Genomic DNA, 15,696 nt, shown 5'->3' on the forward strand with positions numbered 1-15,696 from the left:
ATTAAGAGGTACATGAGTTAAAGCTCTTAGCAAAGTGACTGGAACGTATGATGTGCACCAAAAATGTGAGTTTGCTTTCTGAAGTTCCCCTTGTTCCGCCATCACTCCAGGTTAATAACTTGCACCTGGATAACTTTCCTCTTCATTTTATTTTTACCTCTAACTACACACACCTAATTATCAAGTTTCGAGATGGGGAAAGGATGCATTTTGCCGAGAGTGTCTGCAACAAATTATAGTTTCAAGTCTGAATGGTAGACTCCTAGGGGGTGCTGCTCTTAAGGGGGCCGCTTGAGAGCAGTTTATTTAGAACACTCATGACAAAGCATCACGGAGAGGCAATTATCCTGCGCCTTGAGTCTGCTAAGAGGAAGAAAACGATTACTTTGGCAGTCTCTATTTTATATATGGCCTATCATAAATTTTTTTCCTTCAATTTCACTGAAAAGAAAATCTTGAGAGGCAGATTTTTAAAACCTTCTATTTTGAGGTCTTCTCAACAAGTAGAAATGTACCTATAATTGGCTGTGCAGCTTCCACCCCTCACTTAATGCGAAGCCTCCACCTCAAGTGCATCTCCCTGCTCCTAGTGCGTTCTTTTAGAGGATGCTTTGGGCGCCCACACTTTTCTTTGTATCAAAGGGAAGCTGAATGATGGGTACAGCTTGTTGAATTCTGTAAGCAGTGGAGGCAATGGAAAGCAACCTGGCTGCTGAAAAGAAAAACAGAAAACAGCTCTTTATGTATGTGAGGGATGCAGTTATATCCCAGCAAAATGTCCAAGGCTAAGAAGTCTAGGAACATAACCTTTCTGTCACTGTTGGAAACTCGAGCTGATGATTGTGTGGGGACTAATATTTCAGGTTTCTGAGTAAGTGGCTGGAACTTCTGTGCCTTTCAGCTGCCTGCCTGTAGGGTATCACTCTGCTCTTTGTGTTTCTAAAAAAGAGAAACTCAGTGTCATTTGCTCCTGAGCAGCACTGGGCAATGGGTTATTGGGAGAAGCTGAAGTGGAACTTGGGGATTAATAATGCCTTTCATTTTCCCTTCTGTTTAATCCAATTCATTCAACTGACTTATTTAAAATTGTGGAGCTTTGTTCATAAATTTCTGATTGGATTTGTGAATTGTATTCACACATGCAAAGCTTATTTCTAGGATACATTCTGTGATTCACATATTTCATCTATAGCTTTATCTGGAAAGCCACAACTCATTAATAGCAGCAAGTGCGCTGTTTTGGTTGAATTGTTTCCCCTGCAAAAACTAAGATATGTTGGAACCCTAACCTCTAGAACCTCAGAAGGTGAACTGATTCAGAAATTGGGTCACTGCAGATATAATTAGTTAAGATGAACTTTTTAGGGTGCGTCATAATCCAACATGACTGGTATCTTTATAAAAAGGGAAAATCTGAACAAAGAGGCAGACACACATAGAAAACAGAAGGCATTAAGAGATACAGGGAGATCACCATCTCTAAGCCAAGGAAAGAGCGCTGGGATGGATCCTACCTTCGTAGTCATCACAAGGAACCAACCCTACTGACACCTTGCTTTCCAGGCTCCAGAACCATGAAACAATGAGCTTCTGTTGTGTAAGCCACTCAGTTTCTGGTACAGCAGCCTTAGGAAATGAATACATAGGCTTATACTTTCAAATGGCTGTTTCTTTCTTTAGAAACCATATTGTATCATTGATACTGACTTTGTCACTATAGATACTTATTACAAGAACAGCTTCGGTTGAAAAATCAGAAGACACCATTATTCTACTGATAGCTTAATTTCAGTAGGTTTTAAAAGCAAAATTTTTGCCAGCATCTGTATCTGTTCTTACTGATCCTACACTGTACCACATTCAAACTGTTTAAGCATCTTCCTAATGTGGTTCTTTAGTTTCCACCAGGAGGCACTGAACAGATCAAGTCCTTCACTTCAGATTTCCTCCTGCTTCTTGGCTGGGACAGTAGTTGTGCCAAATTAGATTTCAGATTTCTGAGCACCCCTGAGATGCACCTGTAGCAATGTGCCCACCTCTCTTGCCAAACCTGACCCCAAAATACCCACCACGCCTTGACTTTTCTGTTACCCGTGAGATTCCTGACCAGTCTTCCAATTTAGGATTTTGAATTCCATCTTAATTCCTGAAATCTAAGCTCTACCTATTCATCCCTCTCCTTCGGGTCTACTTGCTTCTCCTTGCTTTTGCTTTACACACAGCTGATTTTATCTCCAGATTCACCAGTCTTGGCCTCAGGGATCCTCTCCTCTTGAGTAGGCACCATACAAATGATCCAAGGTAGGCTGAAGTTTGTGAGTAGAGAGCAGTAATGGGGGTTTGTCAGGCATTAAACAAGGGATGAGTATTTCCAATGAGACCTACAAAAGATGGTGGAAGGAGGTAGATACTGGCCAACACACCCTGCTTCCCATGCCTCAGAGCATGGAACTTAACTATGAAGGGCAGAAAGCAGGTCTAATTCATCTCTGTACCCTTAGTAGGTCAATGCCTGAATAAAGGATGGACGAATCTCAGATACACAGATATGAAGCAGAATGAAGAAACAGAAAGGGAACTGTAGACTCTTCCATTCCTGTCATCCTCCTTTCTTACTGGGTTTAAAATCTATGCAGGGTGAGACAAAGGTCATGATGAATATGGAAGTGGAGAGAGGCCAGAGAAGGTGGCACAGTGGTAGGTACCAGCTTTTTGGGTTTTGAACTAGACTGACTTCCCAGGGCCCCAGTTGGCAGTGTAGTGCTTCCTGGGACTTCCCAAGTATGGTTTGAGATACATACACCTTTGCTGCTTATTATTTGTGTAACCTCCAAAAACTTACCAAATCTCTTTGAAAGTTACAGCTTCTAAAATCTAATCTTCTTAATCTTCTTAATCTAAAGTTCCAGCTTCTGATGGAAAAATAGTCTTGCCTTCATAGACTATAATGAGGGCTAAATAAAAATGTAAAACTTAAAACATAGTGCCTGATACAAAGTAAAATCTCAATAAATGATCTGATGTCCATGTGCACTTTTTCAGGAACAAAGAAGTTAACAGGGTTCATTCCTTTACAAGACTTTAGGTTTAAGGCTCAAAGTGCCAGCTGAATCCCTCCCAAATATCAAAACAAACAATAAATTATTTACTTTTTCAATAAATATTTTTTTAAGCTGCTTCTAACACGATGCCAAAACTGAGAACGTTGAATAAAACAGTCTGGCAGGTAATATGGATTTCTTGCAGTGGTCACAAAGGATTAAGACCTCTGCAATTCACTCATTTGTTTAGTCATGATCTCTTATGTGTCATTCCTCCATAACGTGCACAGCTAAGGATAACTTAGAGCCCTAATCTGTCCATACACTTATCTAGAAAGTCACAGAAGTTAGCATCTCCACTTAAAACACCAAAATGTTTGTGGCGCTGACATCAGTTTTTTTTTTCCTCAAACAGCTCATCAGTTGTAAATTGTGCATTTAAGAATTTATTAAATCCAGGGTTACTCAGCCAAATACTGACATGGCGTATCATCATCATATGTGCTTAATAACAGCTTTACAATGCTAACAAGTTCTGCCAGAAAATCAGATTTATGCAAAAGGACTGCTCTCTGCATTTGTCTGCCAACCTTGGCCAGTGTTCTGCATCCAGACAAAATTACCACAACACCCGTCTATATAGCAAAGTTGGTAATAGGGCCATAAATCTGCTTTTCAAATGTTCACGATTCTCTTTGTAGTTCTAAGTACATATACTTACTAAAAGAGTCTAAGTGTGCTTATGTAGTTTATCTAATGCTCAGTTTTTCAAAGTGAGATTACAGAAATGTTCAACAGCAAGCCAGGAGACCCTTTCCAGAGATATCATTTTTTCTTTTTGGAAAAATATTCCAATATAATTCTAGGGAAAATGGTGGCCAACATGCAATGACTTGGTGTGGATTCCAGTCACCTAGATCTAGGAGCCAATCTCACTGTAACTCTGGACACATTAACTTAAATCTTGCCTCCACCCTAAACGGTATAAAGAGAAAAAATGAACATGGCAGTTTATGAAGACTAAGGATTAAGTGAGATAACATATGCAAATTTCCTAGCGCCACGCTCAACACTGAAGTTTTGACACGCATTTCACGTCCATGTAATTACGTCAGTTGGTAGATTTTGCTGTTTTTGAAATGTATAAATTTTAGAGAGCCCAAGGAAAAGAAATGACTCAATCACACCTCATCTCCAGTATTTACCATTATCCATAATATAGCTAAAGATTAATACGTATTTGTTAAAAAATTGGGATAATGTTTTACACTTACAAAAGTGATTAATTCATTTCTGAGACAGGGCAAATTCCCTGCTATAGGTGTGGTGAGGAATACGGGCATACTGGCTCACCCAACATGCTGGCTGAAAAAGTTACCAGGTACGAGAGACACAGAGTTGAAATTTTCGAAGTTTTCGTTCTTTCACAGTCTTTTAATTATACTTACTATCACAGGCAAGGCAATCTGGAAAGAAGCCCAGTTTCAGTCATGATCTTATGCTTTTGTAAAATTTACAGTTTAAATCAGAAATGTGATTCTGTGTTTAATAACTGCTCTAATGTACAAAATGCTTAGACAGCTGAACACCTAACTCTGCCTGGGAGGGGTGAGGAGAGGCTCAAAGGCTTTTACACTTGAACGAACCTGAGGTTTTGCAGGCAGAGAAACAGAAAGTGAAGACAAGGAGGCATAAGAACATGGTGCCTCTGAAAATGGACTGGCATTTGGAAATACATTCTCATTTCTAAGAGCTACAGCCATTAACCATCTTTGCCCTTTTTTGCTTTGTTTTTTGTTACATTTGTTATACACTCGCTCAACAGATGTGCTAATTAAGTGCTTTAATAATGAGTAGACAATAGGATTTATGGTAAAAGAAAATGTATTTTCATAAGATATTACGTATCAATAAAACATTTAAACTGAATACTTCAAAACGTTCTGCACAAAGTTACAGATCACATTTATTTAATAACAAAATGTCTAATTCTTTAGGGAAACGTTTTTAAGAACTTACCGCAATAAAATTTTCAAGCCAAAGAACAAAAACATTAAACAAATTACGGTACAGGACATCATAAACACAGTGGGGCAGGATTTTGTGCTAGAAACAGAATGGAGGGAAATCTAAATAAAGCATACAATTCAAGGAATGGATATTCATAAATTTCTGGTTAATGAATTTAATGTTGTGAAGGACCAGGGATCTTTAAGCATCAAATCTTGTATATAAAATTAAAAAGCTCCCCAAACATTAGCAGTATACTTTTCTTCCTCAGCACTTTTTTTTTTTGCTTACAATTCAGAATCCTGCTGTTCATCTGTCAAATATATGAACAATTCTAGTTAGTTTCTTAAACTTAACCATCACCCTCAGATACTGATTCTGCTGCATAATATTTTTTCCCAATGAACCAAGGGCCTATGCATGCTTAGATAAAAACTGATCTTAGAGATACTTTACTCATGAATAATTCAACAAGAATTTATCGAAAGCCTACATTAGCAGGCCTAGAAAGAGCCAGACAGACACAGGCCTGCCTCCACAGCTCACCATCTCGAATACGGCAAGTCAAGCACTGGTTCTGAATCACCGTGAGATGTTCGATTCACCTTTCAAGATTTGCAAAGATGCTGATGTCTTCTCTACGGGCACAGTCTTCCCTTATGCGTATCATTCTTTGGGTTCTCCTAAGGGGAGTTTTGAAATCTGTTGACAAGGCTTACGCTTCGCTTTCTCTCAGTGCCTTCTGCTCCTTATAACGACATCAAGAACTTTGCTGTCACTCAGTTCTTCCCAAAGCAGCCTTTGCATCTTCGCCTGCAGTCTGGCCTTTCCTGACACTGTTACAGTTTCCGGCTCCCCATCACTTCTGGTTTCTTTCTTTCCTTCCTACTAGAAGACTGGGCAGCTGGGCTTCCCCATCTTCCCTTCTGGCTTCTCATTCCTCCAGTAACTAATCTTAACGCCTCCTCAAATGTTGGGTCTGCACTAAGTGTGATTAGTTAGCACTTCAATTAGCACTGCCTTGAGCTCTGCTGTGAACTTCAGCTCCTCCTACAGTACCTCCTCCCTGAAAGTTATTTAGAAATATTATCCTCAAAGAGATGAAGGTTTCTTGAGGATTCCTGTTTTCAAATTATATCAAAAGAGATCGATAGAGGAATGCGTCATTCAGCAACCGACGCTTCTACTTTTACTTTCCATTCTCACCTTCACAAGCATTGTATTCTGCAAGATCACAGCTAAAGCTCTTCGGTGTGGGTATCAATTCTACACGTACGGGCCAGATCAAACACTCAATTCTTGGCTCTTAGATATGAAATTAAAATTTATATGAACACATGACATTTGAAACTTAAAAACAAGATAAATGATAAAAACTTAACATTGTTAAGTATTCACTGACACAATCCTTTATCATCAACGATATATAATGAAGAATCAACTATTTTTGCGTAAGTCAGATGCTCTCAAGCAAAATGCCCTGTGCAGATCCATAATCTTTTCACATTTTTAACTCAAAGACAAATGGAATAATATTCAGTAAATTTTAATTTTCAAATTTTCTCCAAAACAATTTATCAGATGCATCCTCCAGTTATGAAACACAGCTGGATAACCCACTTCCCCCCAGTGAACAACCTGCGTGTGCTGCGAGGCAGCAACGAAAGCCCATGCTCTCCTGCGGCGATGACACCTCGGTGCCGACGTGTCTCCTCTTCACGCGAGGAGTGTGAATCACAAGAAGGGACGGAGAGTCACCCTGCATTCCTGCATCTACTACTGGTGTTTCCACAGTGCTTTAAATCCTGATTCCAATTTTACAATGATAATAACACCAATATTTATTTGGAAAGGTAACTGTATATTCCAAGCAGCAGATATTAACAACTTCCAACACGATCTCTAGGAATTATTCGCAGTTCTGAACCATGCTTTAGAAAAACATTTCCTATACAAACAAATGAAACAAAAAGTTAGGTATTTAAAAAGTGACATGTTATCTTAACATTCCAACAATGATTATACAAAAAAACACAGGAGTGTAAAGTAGGTACAAAGCTCAAATACCATTAAAACCCAACTGCAGGCTTCTTAAGTCTTGTTCCTATTTCTCTCACGTAGTCAACAAGCCAACAAATGTCTGAAAATTTTAAATAAGAACACTACCCAAGGAAATACTAACAAATATAATCATCAAATGACAACATAAATTACTTTAACCATCAGTCCTTGTTTTCCATACACAATGAAATACTCAAGGACAGAAAAAATAATAAATCTAAATTACCACAAGTGACAACAGTTGAGAAACCCTGAGCTATTTTGGGTCTGGATTCTTCATACCCCATGATGCACACAATTCCATTTTCAAGGGTAATACAACAGGCATCATGTTAAAGTCAGCAGTAATTCAAATTAATACAGACTTCTGAACACTTCTAGAATAAGAAAAGGCAAGACCTATGAAGCTAAGTTTAAAGACATCTATACAACAAAATGGCTCATAATTTTCAAAAAATAGCCCTTTGTATTTAATAAAATTATATATTTTAAAACCACCAATTAATGTGAACAAAAATTATCATCTGAAATCCCTCTTTATTTGCTCTGTGGCTAACTTTCAATCTCAGGACCTAAGAGGACAATATAACTTTGTAGAAGTATTTTAAAATACAGTAACTTAAAAATAACTACTTCTCAAGATTGAGGTAACATAATATTAAACCATGCTTACTTTCAAAATATTATAATCGGATTATAAGCTACGGAAGGTACATCTAAAGGAAATACACAACTAGCTGTTAAAAAGGTTAAGACTGCTTTCCCCCTTCCTGCTTGTTAGCACTGTATCATGTTAACAGTTTGAAACGCTGAGTATAGACTAAGCCCCTTGAAGTTTAAATGACTGTGCTTCTTTAAAATACTACTAGCTAGCACTTACTGAATGCTGACTGTGAGTAATGCCAACTCTGAAACACTTCTCAGTCCTACCTCACAACTACCTTACGAGGGAGGTCAAAATCATTCCTGTAAGAGCACATCTTACCTTCAGACTTTTTGTTACAAGTACTAATACCTTTAATGTTTGTTAGTTAGGTTTTCTCTTTCTCGTAGCCAAAAGCATACATAACTGATACATACAATGAAACAAATTATTCAAACACATTTGTAAACACTGCTATGTAATGTCTCAAACTCGGCTGTTATCCTGGCAAAATCCTACCAAGTCTAATAAGGATGAATTAAATATTTAGTATTAACTGACATACAGCCTCACCCATACCTTCCACGGGCTTCAGACACTCACCGGCAGTCTGTGCAGGATTTATTCCTATTCCATCTAGAAAATATGTTGTAAAATCATCTAAGTTATTTCTGAAGCTAAAATGCTTTAATAGTAACAAGAAATGGGCCAAAATAGTGATACTGTGTATACAGGCACAAGCTAAACAATTCAACTGAGAACATGAATGACAATCTTTCAGGTAAGTTATGCTGAAACCTCTATTGCACATTTACACACATTGCTGAATTAGACAAGGACATCTGTCAACACAATGATCTTGACAGAAGGTAGTTTTTTATTCTTTTAGGCCACCCCAGTGAAAAATGAAGCCAAAACACCTTAGGTATATCATTAATCATTTAAATATTGTTTTGAAGCATTGAATCTTAAAGCTGGAGAGCCCACAAAGTCATTAACTTTCACTGACACTTGATACAAATTTACAAAGCACTTTCCCAACAACTATCCGTTTGTGAATCTAAAACTTTCCAGAAAAGTAGGCTAGCTCTCTTCCAAACAGAGACACACTTCAGTGTGACAGCTAGCACGCAGAATGTCGGAGAATTCCGGGACACTCTGATACGTCTAAACAAACCCACACTACTGCCCATTTAAGGCCGTCTTCTTTCCTTAGTCCACCTTAACTGAACGTGAACCACTCGCCAGGACCTGTGAATACTGCTTTGTGTTCTTGAACGACAGTTAAGCCCTCCCTGCAATCTTTATTCCTTGTCTTACTTCAGTATCTTCTCACAGGGCTAGCACCATCACACCTAAGTAGTAGTAGTATCGTAAGATATTCAGAATTTAATGTATAAAATACTCATTATTGCAAGCCTATAAGAAATTGTTTTCTATCAGGAAAGCAATAAGACAAGTACAGCAAAGGTACATTCCTGCTTACCTGCCTATATTCTAAAAGCATTTACCAATATAATTTATTAAAAAACAAAACAAAACCCGTTACATAAAAGTCATTATTTTCAGTAATAACTTGACATGAAGTTATAAGGACACAAGATATTATAAAGTGCTGTACTATATACTAAAAGCATCCCCCCCTCCCCAAAAAACAACAACAAAACTGAAAGACAATTATGGACAATAACCCTGCCTCAGTGTTTACAATTGTGTGTAACATTTACGGTGAAATAAATTTTGGCCTTTTTGTATTTAAATCAGTTTTAACTGATTTGCTTTCTTTGAAACAATTTCTGTAACTCTAAGGTAAGAAACAGTTTTAAAATGAATTCTTACCATTGGTAATAATTGCACTTGTTGCTGCAGGAACTTTAAACTAGAGTAAAAGAAAAAAAAATATACAATAATGCTAATTACAAAAGATGGTCAGCAAGGATAGGGCACATATAATCAATTCTCTAATTCTAAAGGTGATTAATCTTTTAGGATAAGTAGCATCATCAAAGAAAGTACTATTAATTTGCTTTATTTTAAAAAACATTGTTCTCTAAATATGGCATTTCATTGCATCTTGGACACCACAGATTATAAAACGGATTTATTTTATGTACTGCAAAAAGAGAAAAATGGTCAATAAATCTCTGACTCAATGTTTACTCTTTCATACTTAAGACATGATTTACTTTTGTCGTATATAATGCTCAGGCGTAAGCAAAAATAAAAGCAAAAAGCTGCTTAGAATATTCCTAAAATTTCTTTGTAGAAATAGTACTGTTCAAATGTTCTCTCGTGTTTAATAAGAGGCCAACCAAGGCTCATACTCCTTCCTCAAATTCTCAAATGCTATGTTGACTTAAATCTCGTAGGACTGTAACAGTCCAATTATGCCACCAGGAAATAACTCCAAGTACGAGTGGGTGCAGGTGATGTCAACCAGACAGTTATGTGACGGCCACAGTGCCAGTCCTGATGGGAAGCCCATCTGCTTTCAGAGGTGTAAAAAGCAGTGCTTTGTGAATCAATGAAACGTGTTATGGGACTTATTGGAAGCTAAAAGGTGGAATTCTCTTAATGCTCTAGCAACTGGCAGTTGTCAAAGTGTGTTCATGTCCTCGTTAGTTCATTCAATTACTTGTTGCAGGCTCAGGTACCTAAAACACAAATAATTTTACTGTCCATATGACACATTTTTAACTGTGTCTTCTTACAGTTTTAAAAATTTTAAATAAACCTAAAGTAACTTCAAAATGTACTTTAATAAATAAATTTGAAAATACTTCAAAGATCTTATAGAGGTTATAATACTTATGAAAACTCTAATTAAACACCTAAATTAATTATAGGAAATCTCAGATTTCTAAAATTTGAGTATTACAAGGTTTCTAGTTGTTACTCTTAGTTATGTCCATTTTAAGATAAACTGTGCATTTTCTTATTGGCAACGTATCTTATGACATTAAAAATCAAAAGCAACTGTAGACAACTTTTTCCTTAACCAGCAGGGAGAATCAATGGTCAAACTGAAATGCGGGGAAGCATCACTAGTGATGTCCATGCAGTAGCCGCTACTTCTGTCCTATGTCCAGTACTGACAAGCTTGCTCCTGGACGCAAGTATACTGGGTGCTCCTCAGTTTTCATTTATTTCTACCTCAAATCCCATGTGTCTTACAATTTAGGAGATTAAGAGGCTCTTCTCAGGCTTTGACAACTCATTATTTAAATAAATGCCCAGTCATGTTTTGGGGAATTTTATTTTACTTTTTATTCAGAGAATTTTATTGGGGATTTTAGCCACAGACTTTTGGTTTCTCGTCAACTCCTGTTCTTACTAGAAGATTCTACAATGTCATCTTTGAAAGGCCTTCTCACTGTTGCGTTAAAGTCAGAACCTTTCTAAGTTTGTTAACACTCGTGACTTATTATAATTAATAAGGTGCGTTAAAATCTTAATCGATACATGTGGTTGTATGAAATTCGTTCATTTTCCATTGCACGTCTGTTAGGATTTTCATAGGTTTTTACTAGAAGAACAAGATCACAATGCTTTTGCCTTATAAAGGACACACTACAAAATAATTACAAAATTTAATAATAAATATTAATTACAGCATAAATGGATCTCCTTCTTCAATTGGAATCTGTGCGATCTGCTGGGCCCCAAACCAGGGTATTTCAACCAAGTGATCCCAGTAGCAAAAAGTTATGATGATGCTGGAAAGAGATTTGTTCTCCATCTCTTTTTACTTATTCTTTCTGCATGAAGGATAGATCGAAACTGACAATAAAGCAAATGATACCACTTTTCAGTTTAATCCTGAACGAGTGATGAATGATGTGAGTGGCCCCTGACAATAGTTTACAAGGAGCTATGAACACGGGCTAGCTATTTTTCCATTAATCCCTTCAAGACAGAGCAGGATTCTGGGTTAAGCTGGTTTCTTAAGTATTTAATTACATCTTTTCTATCGACTATAAACTTTTCTGAAGATTTCGAACGAAAGTATTTGGAGTTGGGTTACTCTGCACTGTATTGTGCTTTTAACTCCACAGCATTTTACTAAATGTTTATATATTTTTACTCAAAATCACTTAATCATACAGGAAGGGCAGGCATTAATTACTTCCATTTTAAAGATTAAGAAATTTAAGGAAGAGAGAAATTGAGGGGCTTGCCCATGTTACACAGATAATTATGACAGTTAAAAGAGGTACCCTAAGTCCAAAGTCACAGTTTTGGTGCCATTTCCACCAGGCCAAGCGTCTCTTCTAATTGTCATGTCCAAAGAGTTACTTTATAGATGCCTCTGATGAAAATTTTAGATGGAAAAATTTTATTTCTTAAAAACAGAAACCCAAATGTATTTTTAAAAACACTTTTAAAAACAATGGATTTTACTGACTGTCCAAATGCTTATGGAGAAAAAAATGAAAAATGATAAATATATAATAAATTCTAGGATCAAAGCTAGTAAAAATATAAGCATACAGAATACAGTGTGATATAATGTTGTTTTTGAAAAACTTTATGTATTACCACCTTTTCATTTTCAATAAAAATTCCCCTTATAGTTTTTAATGGTTACATAAATTCATGTGTCAACTTGTTTAATTCACGCTTATCTCTGTGAGCCTCAACTTACTTTTATCTATAAAGTAAGGCTTAACTTTTTGACAGTGTTCATCTAGTAATGAGCCCACTTGGAAGTGGTGGGTCAGGATGCATGCAGATTTCTGAGGTACACTGCCAGAGCGCATTCTCTACAGGCTGTTCCAATTGCTATACTTACTTCTTCTGCTGCAAACTTTAAGACTGCTGTGAAAGGTGTACTTTCGGGAACACTGAGTCTGCAAGAATTAAAAAGAATTTTTCAAAAGGCTGATATTTTACAAAATCTTTTGTTACTTATTTCAGCTATTGTAGCAGACCTTGGCAAAGCGGTCTTTTGAGTCTGAGGTTGGCTATTTTGATTGCACACTATGTTCATTACCTCTTAAAAAAATAAATAAGCAATTAGCCTTATAGCCGAGAAGGTGCCCACAACTCCACCTGAAAATGAATAACCTATACACGTGTGGATTTGCACAAGTTTAACACTTTGATACAAATAGGTCTAGTGTGTAGGTTGCTACTTGTTTCCAGAGATGGCTTTCATTGCAGCCTTCAGTGCACTCTGCCACCTCCAGTTCCAACGCCTTTTCATCCCATAAGGAATGTGACCGTTTTCATTAGAAGAGGCTACTTGGGGAGCATCATTGAATCATAAGCCTCTTTATGAAGCTGTGTACAGTAGTCCAAGTTGATGTAACATTTCCCTTTGAAACTTTCCTGTCATCACTGTATATTCTTTAATGATTTAATCCCAACTACTACTGTGTAACATCTACTACTAGGTACCACCTCTTCACTTAAGTGTAAAAATTGATTACTGAATGTAAAAATCATTATATCTGACAGCACATTACAAGGGCTTTCAGTAAGAAAAGTGTGACTACATTTCTTGGCTGCCCTACTCCACTCCCCCAAAATATTGTTAAAGAATAAAAATGGACACCATTTTTTCCCTTTCCTTTTTCATAAGAATAAAAAGAGAAAAACAAAATTCTATAGGATAGCCATTTGTTTAAAAATTATCTAATAAACTGGCAATATGAAAGTTTACAAAAGCAGGGAATAGTACTTTGCAAGTATTTCTGCAGTTTATCTAGTTTAGAACCTGAGAGTCATTGTCCTAAAACCTGCATCTAAAGGAGATCTTTGAAAACCGTGGGGTTTCAATTCACTTTTGGACTAGAGGTCAGAAACGTCCTTGTATTATATAATTAAATGCCATCTTGATATTCATAAACATTGTTATCTACCTGTATATTAAGTTTGTGACTGTCCAAAGAAAATCCAATACAACATAAAATAAAAACATATAGTGCATGTTATAATTGGCAGAAAGTTTCAGAGGGACTGGGAGTTAGTGCAACACCAGAGGCCTTGTCTAGATTTGAAGTTCTTGTGTTACCAGTCACATCATTTTGTAAAACTAGCACTTACATATTGGTGTTTTGAAAAAATGGGAACTAGCCTGTATATCAAAGTGATTAAAGTAGATAACTGGCAAAATATTTTTAAAGAAATATTTCACATAAATGGAACTATGGCATAACTTGACAAGTGTTGTAAAGAACAAAAACGTTTCTGTAAGACAGGAGAGAAGGGTGAGATGAAATTCCTAGACCAGCACAGAAATTTTCAGAGTTGAAATTCTGGTTATTAAAGGATGCTGTCAAGAAGTGGAAGTCACAAAACTGTATTCCAAGCACAAAACAGAACGTGTGCTAGAGCTGGGAGGATTTAAAAGCCTCGCTTGTTGATCTGGGGAAAGGATGGCTGAAACCTCAATTAATTGATGGCGGTAGTACGGAAAGGGGGAGAAGTGGGAAGCGAGGAAGATGAGAATTAGACTGAAAGAGTCACAGGTCTTTTTAATGTATTCTGTATATAAAAGAAAATGTTTGATTTCATCATTTCTATAACCAAAGAGCAATAGCGACAAACAACAAAACAAAAACAAGGACATCCTCCAGAATAAACCTAGAACTGAAATATACTTTCTGGAATTTAACTATTAGTAGCTCCAGGGAAGTTTCTCTATCAAAGTACATGTTTACCTGCCTGACAAACGAAAAGTGGCCTCAAAACGTTGAAGCAGGCTTTCCCACAAATCTCAGCTGCTTTTACCAGTACCCAAGGACTGGTTTCCATTACTTAGAACAGGAAACATAATTATCCTTACACAAACATGTTTTGCATATTTTATATACACAAACCCACATACAGATTATACATACACAGAATTACACACACACTGAACCACAGGTGTGGCTACTAAATTCAGTCATCACAAACGAAGTGAACTGAGAGAAGGCCCCAGGCACTCTTAGAGCCGCCGCCGCCCTACTCCTTCCTCTTTCTCCCTCCCTCCTTCTCAGTCTTTCTTTCTAGAGCCAGCTGACATATTGATGGGAATAATCCAGTGTAAAGGAAGAAGTCAGAGATGAAAAGACGGGGATAATCTCTTCACTTTGGGAAGCCAAACTATCGCGTGAATCACACTCAACAAGAATCAGGTGTCCGACGGTAACAAGCGTTCTAGTAATGACGGAACCTGGGCTGGAACGCTTACCTTCCTTCCTCTAACAGCTGGTCCAAATGGTGAAAGGCTTTTCTCGTCACGAACAGATACAGACTGTTTTAAGCACCCCAGCAAACCACCAGAGCCTGGTCCCCACGTCCTCCCGCTCCATCACCCCCCAATGAGCTCCGACGGGAGAGCAGCAGCAACGTTCCCGTCACACACCCCCGCACACCCCGCGCCCGGGTCAGCTGACACTCAGAGGATCTGTCAGATCGGGTGGGATGGGGGAGAGGCTCCGGGGAGACAGGAAAGGAATGCGGGCCGCAGAGGAGGACGCTGTTTGGAAGGCTCGGCCCGCCCAGCCCATAGGAAGCCCCCGCGGCCGAGCTACTTACACTTTGTACGGCAGCCGCGGGTCCGACGTCAGTGTGATCTTAAAGGAAACCTTCGACCTGGGGAAGAGAACGAGAGAGTTAAGGTCGGGCTGCGGGCCCGGGACGCGGGCGGGTGGAAAGCAAACACTTACATGATGGACCAGGTCCGGACCGAGACCGCACGCCAATGCCGCCCAGCCACCCCACTTCCTCCGCGGCGCTCTGCGCGTCTGAGCTCCACGTCTCCCTCCGCAAGCCGGGGCCCTCCCAGGTTGCTGTTGTCCAAAGTAGTGCCTGAAAATCGGGCCCAGATGCGCATGCTAGGCGGAGCCTACAAGTTACAAATAGCTGCTGCTTTTGCAGTTATATCTCTAAAATAAAATTACAGGTCGTATGGTAAGAATAGTTTTCTAACTGCAGTTATTTTCTTCCGTA

At 38.1% G+C, this 15,696-nt stretch overlaps 1 protein-coding gene across 2 annotated transcripts; it reads right to left on the reverse strand.

Annotated features, from left to right (window-relative positions):
* Positions 1-4,907: 4,907 nt before the first annotated feature.
* UFM1 (ubiquitin fold modifier 1) lies at positions 4,908-15,595 on the reverse strand. Of its 2 annotated transcripts, none has more exons than XM_014557554.2 (6): positions 15,414-15,595; positions 15,283-15,339; positions 12,548-12,605; positions 9,595-9,634; positions 8,359-8,391; positions 4,908-6,999 (listed from the first exon to the last, which is right to left on the reverse strand). In XM_014557554.2, exons 1-6 carry the CDS (start codon positions 15,578-15,580, stop codon positions 6,932-6,934), a joined length of 423 nt encoding a protein of 140 aa, XP_014413040.2. In that variant the 5' UTR covers positions 15,581-15,595; the 3' UTR covers positions 4,908-6,931. The 2 variants fall into 2 exon arrangements, with proteins under 2 accessions (XP_014413040.2, XP_014413039.2); XM_014557553.2 differs by having other exon boundaries at positions 8,335-8,391.
* Between the last annotated feature and the right edge of the window lie 101 nt (positions 15,596-15,696).

The sequence above is a fragment of the Camelus ferus genome, chromosome 14, assembly GCF_009834535.1.
Source record: "Camelus ferus isolate YT-003-E chromosome 14, BCGSAC_Cfer_1.0, whole genome shotgun sequence".
NCBI lineage: Eukaryota > Metazoa > Chordata > Mammalia > Artiodactyla > Camelidae > Camelus > Camelus ferus.